General features: G+C 64.1%; 1 protein-coding gene across 1 annotated transcript; it reads right to left on the minus strand.

Annotated features, from left to right (window-relative positions):
• Window positions 1-1,312: 1,312 nt before the first annotated feature.
• Window positions 1,313-9,618, minus strand: LOC121853327 (collagen alpha-4(IV) chain-like; the record flags this gene model as incomplete). Its single annotated transcript, XM_042347389.1, has 5 exons — window positions 1,313-1,759; window positions 2,027-2,527; window positions 2,735-4,958; window positions 5,140-7,015; window positions 7,215-9,618. Coding segments are annotated over 5 exons (7,452 nt in total), but the record flags the coding sequence as incomplete, so codon positions are not given.
• Between the last annotated feature and the right edge of the window lie 45 nt (window positions 9,619-9,663).

Raw genomic sequence — 9,663 nt, forward strand, 5'->3', positions numbered from 1 at the left:
AATAATGAACGTTTGAAAAAGAAAAATGAATAATTTCAATTTGTTTTACCTCCTGATACTATGGCGAAAAAAAAAGAACGAAACTAAAAATGAATATACAACGTGTATATACAGTATATGTATATATAAAAAAAAAAAAAAAAAAAAAAAATATATATATATATATATATATATATATATATATATATATATATATATATATATATATATATATATATATATATATATATATATATATATATATATATATATAAATATAGAAGTATATATCTTTTTGTTTACACTATAGTCTAGGGTTACCATCTCTGGTTTTGGTCAGTGAACAGAAACAATTCGTCGCCGCTGAGGTGTGTGAGGTATCCCAAACGATTGTCTTCGTGCTGTTGTTAGATATATCCTCTCATTCTCCCCCTCAATTTCTCCTCCCCGAGTACTGTGAGGTTTCTCTCCCCAAACACACTATCTGACTACACCAACAACCACACCTTCATCTCTCTATGCAGCAATTTTTCCCCAATCCACACTATTTACCCAGCCACATCAATCCCCACCCACACCTTCCCCAACCCACACACATCTCAACCAGCCACACCCACTGACAACATATTCACCCTGCCCACACACTCAACCCCTCATCCACACTTATACGCGACCAAAATTAAAGCAACAGACAATCAAAGACAGATGATAAATATAATGAACAGAACAATACACAAACATTTGCTGTCAGCAAAATCGTCATACAGGCCCACCCTCACAGGTTTTGGATTAGGAAGAGAGAGAGATTTTGATCAACACACAAGCTGATCACCACATTCAGTCAACAACACGGTTTATATTTTGCTTCGTTTTATAGTAATTACGTGAGACCTTGATGTACCCCTATGTCTTTTTCACCAAAACACAAGATCTGAACGCTTAGTGAATATCATCCAACCAACTCAAGTATAACCTGTGACCAGGTGACCCTGGTGTGTGACCTGGTGACCTGGTGACCTGGTGACCCCGGTGACCTGGTGACTGGTGACCGGTGACCCTGGTGACCTGGTGTGACCCTGGTGACCAGGCAGACCAGGCAGACCGGTGGTGACCTGGTGACCAGGTGACCCGGTGACCCCTGGTGTGTGTGTGGTGACCCTGGTAGACTGGCGTAAGCTAGACCCTGGTGACCCTGGTGACACTGGTGCGTGTGACCCGGTGGTGAACCCGGTGTGTGTGACCCTGGTGTGTGTGACCCGGTGCGGTCCCTGGTGTGTGTGACCAGGTGACCCTGGTGTGGTGACCGGTGTGGTGATCCTGGTGGTGACCAGACCTGGTGACCTGGTGACCAGACCATGGTGGTGACCCGGTAACCGGAAACCCGGATCGGTGCGTGACCCGGTGACCCGGTGACCCCTATGGTGACCCGGTGACCCCGGTGACCCTGGTGACCCGGTGCGCTGGTGACCCTGGTGACCTGGTGACCCCGGTGTGTGCGTGACCCGGTGACCGGAGACCTGCTGTGGTGATGCGGTGATCCGGTGACCTGGTGACCTGGTGACCCCGGTGACCTGGTGTGTGGTGACCCGTGGTGACCCGGTGCACCGTGGTGACCCGGTACCCTGCGGTGACCCGGTGACCGGTGACCGGTGGTGACCCCGGTGACCGGCGGTGACCGGTGACCAGACCGGTGACCCTGGTGACCGTGGACCTGGTGACCCGGTGTGTGTGACCCAGGTAGACCCTGGTGGGGACCCTGGTGTGTGCGACCCAGGTGATCCTGGTGACCCTGGTGTGTGACCCTGGTGTGACCCTGTGACCCAGGTGTGTGTGCGACCCTGGTGACCCGGTGGGTGACCCTGGTGTGACCCGGTGTGTGACCTGTGTGACTGTGGACCTGGTGGTGACCCCTGGTGACCCGGTAGACCCAGGTGTGTGTGTGTGACCCTGGTGAGTGTGTGGCCCTGGTGTGGTGACCCTGGTGTCAGCGACTGTCTGGTGACCCGGTGGTGACCCTGGTAAGCCAGACCCTGGTGTGTGTGGTGACCTCGCGTGTGGCGGTGACCCTGGTGGTGACCCGGTGACCGGTGCAGACCCGGTGGTGAGATTCCCTGGTGACCCGGTGACCTGCGGTGAACCTGGTGGTGACCGGTGGTGTAGACCCAGGTGACCCTGGTGTGTGTGACCCGGTGACCTGACCCCTGACCGGTGTGGTGACCCTGGGGTGACCCGGTATGGCGATCTGGTGACCGGTGGAGACCTGGCGCGGTGATCTGGTGACCTGTGTGGTGACCCGGTGCGTGGTGACCAGACCCCGGTGCAGACCCGTGTGGTGACCTGGTGTGGTGACCTGGTGTGCGACCCTGGTGTGGTGATCTGCTGGTGATCCTGGTGTGTGACCGGTGACCAGACCTGGTGACCTGGTGACCGGTGACCGGTGACCCGGTGGTGACCCGGCAGAGACCGGTGACCCGTGTGGTGACCCGGTGACCCTCGGTGCGGTACCCTGGTGACCCCGGTGGTGACCCGGTGACCTGTACCCGGTGACCTGGTGTGCGACGTGTGACCCGGTGGGATCTGGTGACCCGGTGTGTGACCAGGTGGTCCTGGTGTGTGGTGACCCTGGTGTGGTGAGACTGGTGTGCACTGGTGTGGTGTGACCTGGTGACTGTGGTGACCTGGTGACCTGGTGACCTGGTGTGTGACCCTGGTGTGTGGCGGCCCACTGTGGTGACCCTGGTGACCCTGCGCAGACCTGCGTGCGTGACCGTGCGGTGACCCGTGTGACCCAGGTGTGACCCGGTGGTGACCCTGGTGTGGTGACCTGGTGTGTGTGACCTGGTGTGTGACTGGTCTGGTGACCCTGGTGTGACCCGGTGTGGGGACCCGGTGGTAGGTGACCCGTGGTGACCCGGTGTGTGGACCTGGTGGACCTGGTGGATCTGCTGCGTGACCCGGTGTGGTGACCCTGGTGACCTGGTGACCGGTGACCCGGTGACCGTGGTGACCTGCGGGCGACCGGTGACCCTGGTGACCCGGTGGACCAGGTGACCCGTGGACCGGTGACCTGGTGTGAGTGACCCTGGTGCGTGCCTGGTGTGTAGAGACCGGTGACCCGGTGACTGGTGACCCCTGGTGTGGGTGACCCTGGCGCTGGTGACCCTGGTGGTGACCTGGCGTGGACCCCTGGTGGTGACCCTGGTGACTGGTGGTGACCCCGGTGGCGACCTGGTGACCGGTGTGCGTGTGACCTGGTGACCCGGTGGTGACCTGGTGACCAGGTGACCTGGCAAGACCCTGGTGACCTGGTGACCTGGTGACCTGCTGTGACCCGGTGACCCTGGTGACCAGACCGGTGACCGGTGACCCGGTGACCCGCAGACCGCGGTACCCGGTGCAGACCGGTGACCCCTGGTGACCCGGTGGGTGACCGGTGACCCGGTGACCCGGTGCAAGCGACCCCGGTGACCTGGTGACCGCGCAGACCCAGGCAAGACCCGGTGGTGACCCGGTGACCGGCGGTGACCATGCGACCGGTGACCCAGGTGCGGTGACCCGCGTGCATCCGGTGCAACCTGCGTGTGACTGGTGCGGATCTGGTCGGTGACCCGGTGACCCCGGTGACCTGCGGTGACCGGTGACCGGCGACCGGTGACCGGTGGACCCGGTCAGGACCTGACCCGGTGACCAGACCGGTGACCAGACCCGGTGACCCGGTGACCGGTGACCGCAGACTGCGTGGCCCGCAGACCCCGGTGTGCGACCCTGAGGACCGGTGACCTGGTGGAGACCCTGCAGGACCCGGCTGATCTGGTGCAGACCTGCGTAGACCGCGTGACTGGTGACCTGGTGACTGGTGGTGACCTGGTGACCTGGGTGACCCTGACCTGGTGACCAGACCTGGTGACCTGGTGACCAGACCTGGTGACCTGGTGACGGGTGACCTGGTGACTGGTGGGACCAGACCTGGGACCGGTGACCTGGTGTGACGGCGACCCGGCGACCCGGTGACCGGTGACCCGTGACCTGGTGGACCTGGTGACCTGGTGACGCGCAGGCGACCTGGTGCGGTGACTGGCGTGGTGACCTGGTGAGGACCTGGCGCGTGACCTGGTGACCGGTGACCTGGCGTGCGCCTGGTGACCTGGTGCGGTGACCTGCGGTGCGTGACCTGGTGACCTGGTGACCTGCGTGCGACGGTGACCTGCGGTGACCTGGTGACCTGGTGACCTGGTGACCTGGTGACCCTGGTGACCTGGTGACTGGTGACCGGTGACCTGGTGACCCCGGTGTGTGTGACCCTGGTGACCCGGCTGACCTGGCGACCGGTGACCTGGTGACCAGGGACCCGGTGACCCCTGGTGTGGGTGGTGACCCGGTGACCTGCGACCTGGACCTGGTGACCTGGTGACCCTGGTGTGGTGACCCGGTGGTGACCGGTGTGTGTGACCCGGTGTGGTGACCCGGTGCGAACCGGTGTGGTGACCTGGTGACCTGGTGTGGTGACCGGTGTGGTGACCTCTGGTGGTGACCTGACCTGGTGACTCCGGTGACCCTGGTGACCTGGTGACCGGATCTGGTGACCGGTGTGCGACCCGGTGACCCGGTGACCCGGGTATGGTGACCTGGTGACCCGGTGACCCTGGTGACCCTGGTGTGGTGGTGACCCGGTGACCTGGTGACCCCGGTGTCTGGTGACCCGGTGACCGGACGACCCGGTGCGGTGATGCGGTGACCGGTGACCTGGTGATCCCGGTGACCCCGGTGTGACCCGGTGTGTGGTGACCTGGTGACCCGTGCACCTGTGGTGACCCGGTACCCGCGGTGACCCGGTGACCGGTGACCGGTGGTGACCCGGTGACCGGCGGTGACCGGTGACCAGACCGGTGACCCGGTGACCGTGGACCTGGTGACCCGGTGCGGTGATCCGGTGACCCTGGTGGAGACCCTGGTGTGCGTGACCCTGGTGACCTGGTGACCTGGTGGGTGACCCTGGTGTGACCCTGTGACCTGGTGTGTGGTGACCCTGGTGACCCTGGTGTGTGACCTGGTGTGACCCTGTGGTGACCTGGCGTGCGTGAACCTGGTGGTGACCCCTGGTGACCCAGGTGACCCGGTGTGGTGGTGACCCTGGTGTGTGTGTGGCCCTGGTGCGGTGACCTGGTGCCGATCTGCTGGTGACCCGGTGTGGTGACCTGGTGTGCCAGACCCGGTGAGCGGGTGACCCTGGTGTGCTGGTGACCCGGTGACCCGGTGACCGGTGCAGACCCGGTGGTGAACCTGGTGACCCGGTGACCTGCGGTGAACCGTGGTGACCGGTGGCGTGACCCGGTGACCCTGGTGCGGTGACCTGCGTGACCGCCCCAGACCGGTGTGGTGACCCTGTGGTGACCCGGTGCGACCTGGTGACCTGGTGTGAGACCCTGGCCTGGTGACCTGGTGGCCTGGTGACCCGGTGTGCGGTGACCAGACCCCGGTGTGCGACCTGGTGTGGTGACCTGGTGTGGTGACCTGGCGTGCGACCCTGGTGTGGTGATCTGGTGGTGACCTGTGGTGACCGGTGACCAGACCGGTGACCTGGTGACCGGTGCGGTGACCCGTGGTGACCCGGTGAGACCGGTGACCCGTGTGGTGACCCGGTGACCCCCGGTGACCCGGTGAACCCGGTGACCTGGTGACCGCCCGGTGACCTGGGTGACGTGTGACCGGTGGGACCTGGTGACCCGGTGTGTGACCGGTGACCTGGTGTGTGGTGACCTGGTGTGGTGAACCGGTGCGACGGTGACGGTGACCTGGTGACCGGTGGTGACCCGAGTGACCTGGTGACCCGGTGTGTGACCCTGGTGTGTGGTGACCAGGTGTGGTGACCCGGTGGTGACCCTGGTAGACCTGTGTGGTGACCGTGGTGACCCGGTGTGACCCAGGGTGACCCAGGTGTGTGACCCGGTGCGGTGACCTGGTGTGGTGACCTGGTGCGACCTGGTCTGGTGACCCCTGGTGTGACCCGGTGTGGTGACCCTGGTGAGGTGACCCCGGTGACCCTGGTGACCTGGTGACCTGGTGACCCTGCGTGACCCTGAGGTGACCCTGGTGACCCTGGTGACCGGTGACCTGGTGACCGGTGCGAACGCAGGTGACCGGTGACCCTGGTGACCCGGTGGAACGGTGACCCTGCGGACCGGTGACCTGGTGTGGTGCGACCGGTGCGTGGCCTGGTGTGACCGGTGACCCGGTGACCTGGTGACCCCTGGTGTGGGTGACCCTGGTGCTGGTGACCCTGGTGGTGACCTGGTGTGGTATCCCGGTGGTGACCCGGTGGACTGGTGGTGACCCCGGTGGCGACCTGGTGACCGGTGTCGGTGACCCTGGTGACCCGGTGGTGACCAGGTGACCGGTGGTGACCCTGGTGATCCGGTGACCGGTGACCTGGTGACCTCGGTGACCTGGTGACCCCGGTGGTGACCCGGTGTGTGACCCTGGTGACCCGGTGTGGTGACCCCGGTGTGCGTGACTCCGGTGACCCGGTGGTGACCCGGTGACCTGGTGACCCTGCGATGACCCTGGTGGTGACCTGGTGTATGACCCTGGTGTGATCTGGGTGGACCCTGGTGTGGACCTGGTGTGACCCTGGTGACCTGGTGACCCGGGACCCGGTGACCTGGTGTGGTGACCTGGTGACCCTGGTGGTGACCCGGTGACGTGGTGACCCGGTAGGACCCGGTGACCCGGTGACCGCGTGGTGACCTGTGCAGACCGGTGACCCGGTGGTGACCGTGGTGACCGGTGACCGGTGCACCGGTGACCCGGTGACCCTGGTGACCCGGTGACCCCGGTGACCCTGGTGGTGACCCGGTGTGTGACCTGGTGTGACCTGGTGTGTGTGTGGACCTGGTGTGGTGACCTGGTGTGCAGACCTGGTGTGTGGACCTGGTGTGGTGACCCTGGTGTGTGACCTGGTGGACCCGGTGACTCTGGTGGTGACCTGGTGACCTCAGACCCTGGTGACCTGGTGACCCGGGTGGTGATCTGGTGAGACCTGGTGTGTGACCCGGTGTGGTGATCTGGTGACCCGGTGACCCTGGTGACCCGGCGACCCGGTGTGTGACACTGGTGTGTGGTGACCCCGGTGGTGTGTGATCTGGTGTGTGACCTGGTGGTGACCCTGGTGTGGTGACCTGGTGACCTGGTGACCCTGGTGACCCTGGTGACCTGGTGACCTGGTGACCGGTGCAGACCTGGTGGTGACCCGGTGACCCGGTGACCTGGCGGTGAACCGGTGAGACCCGGTGACCCTGGTGACCCGGTGACCGGTGACCTGGTGACCTGGTGACCTGGTGACCCCGGTGCACCTGGTGACCGGTGACCTGGTGACCCCTGGTGACCCGGTGTGCGGTGACCCGACTGGTGACCTGCGTGTGTGACCCTGGTGTGGTGACCCTGGTGTGGTGACCCTGGTGACCCGGTGTGTGACCCTGGTGACCTGGTGCGGTGAGACCCGGTGACCTGGTGACCGGGACCCTGGTGACCCGGTGACCTGCGGTGACCCGGTGACCCTGGTGACCTGGTGACCCTGGTGCACCCGGTGACCTGGTGACCCCGTTGATCGCAGACCCTGGTGCAGTGACCGGTGTGCGTGACCCTGGTGACCTGGTGACCCGGTGACCCGGTGGTGACCGACCCGGTGGTGACCCTCAGGCAGACCGGTGACCCCGCGGTGACCCGGTGACCCTGGTGACCCTGGTGATCCTGGTGACCTGGTGACCGGTGACCCCGGTGATCTGGGTGACCGGTGACCTGGTGACCTGGTGACCCTGGTGTGGTGAAACCCGGTGGTGACCTGGTGACCCGGTGTCGGTGATCGGTGACCCGGTGACCCCGTGACCCCGGTGACCCGGTGACCCGTGACCCGGTGCGGTGACCGGTGACCGGTGACCCGGTGTCGCACCTGGTGACCGGTGATCTGGTGACCCTGGTGACCCTGGTGGTGACCCCGGGTGACCCGGTGGCGATCCTGGTGATCTGGTGCGGTGACCCGGTGGTGACCTGGTGACCCTGGTGACCGGTGACCTGTGACCCTGTGGTGACTCTGGTGCGGTGACCAGACCCTGGTGACCTGATCCCCGGACCTGACCCGGTGACCTGGTGACCCTGGTGACCGGTATCTGTGGTGACCCTGCAGTGACCGGTGACCCGGTGTGGTGACCCTGGTGACCCTGGTGGTGACCCGGTGTCGTGATCCTGGTGCGGTGACCCCTGGTGACTGGTGCATGTGCCCTGGTGTGTGACCCGGTGACCGGTGACCCTGGTGACCTGGTGACCTGGTGACCCGTGTGTGACCCTGGTGACCGGTGACCCGGTGACCCGACCTGGTGGTGAACCCGGTGATCCTGGTGTGGACCCGGTGGTGACCCTGTGGTGACCTGCGTGTGTGACCTGGTGAGCGTGACCCTGCGGTGGTGACCCGGTGGACCCGGTGACCCCGGTGACCCGGTGTGTGACCGGTCCGGTGACCTGGTGAGTGGACCGGTGTGGGACCCTGGTGTGGACCCTGGTGACCCGTGGTGACCCGGTGGTGACCCGGTGTGTGACCGGTGACCCGGTGACCTGGTGACCCGGTGACCCTGGTGACCCGGTGATCTGGTGACCCCGGTGACCGGTGACCCGGTGACCGGTGACCCGGTGACCTGGCGACCTGGTGTGGTGACCTGGTGACACCTGGTGACCCCGGTGACCTGGTGACCCGGTGACCCGGTGACCCGGGTGGTGACCCGGTGAGGTGACCCTGGTGACCTGCGTGACCGGTGACCAGGTGACCCGGTGGGTGACCTGGTGACCGGTGATCCAGGTGGGACCCTGGTGACCTGGTGGTGACCCGGTGACCCGGTGACCCCGGTGACCTGCGTGACCCTGACCATGCGACCTGGGACCAGACCGGTACCGTGACCTGGTGACCCAGACCCCGGTGACCCGGTGACCCGGTGACCCAGAACCCGGCGACCCCTGACCCCGGTGACCCTCAGCACCGGTGACCCTCGTGACCCACCTGGTGACCCGGTGACCCAGACCCGGTGAACCGGTGACCCAGCCAGACCGGTGACCCGGTGCGGAGACCCAGCAGACCAGACCCAGACCGGTGACCAGACCAGACCCGGTGACCCCTGGTGACCCTGGTGCAGGTGACCCGGTGACCCTCCGTAACCCCCCGGTGACCCAGACCCGGGACCAGGATCTGCAGACCCGGTGAGACCCGGTGACCCGTGACCGGTGACCGGTGACCTGGTGACCCGGTGCGTGACCCGGTGACCCCGGTGATCTCCGTGACCCGGTGACCTGGTGACCCGGTGACCGGTGACCCGGTGACCCGGTGGTGATCAGACCTGGTGACCCCGTTGACCGGGACCCAGACCCGGTGACCCCGGTGACCCAGCCGGTGACCCTGGTGACCTGCACCCTGGTGATCCTGGTGTCTGTGACCCGGTGACCTGGTGTCCGGTAACCCGGTGTGGTGACCCTGGTGTCACCCGGTGACACCGGTGACCGGTGACCACAGACCAGGTGACCAGACCCGGTATCCCTGGTGATCTGGTGATCTGGTGACCCTGGGTGACCTGGTGATCTGGTGACCGGTGACCTGGTGACCTGGTGACCGGTGACCTGGTGACCCGGTGACCGGTGACCTGGTGA

Source organism: Homarus americanus, unplaced genomic scaffold (genome assembly GCF_018991925.1).
Source record: "Homarus americanus isolate GMGI-L3 unplaced genomic scaffold, GMGI_Hamer_2.0 scaffold15986, whole genome shotgun sequence".
Taxonomy (NCBI): Eukaryota; Metazoa; Arthropoda; class Malacostraca; order Decapoda; family Nephropidae; genus Homarus; species Homarus americanus.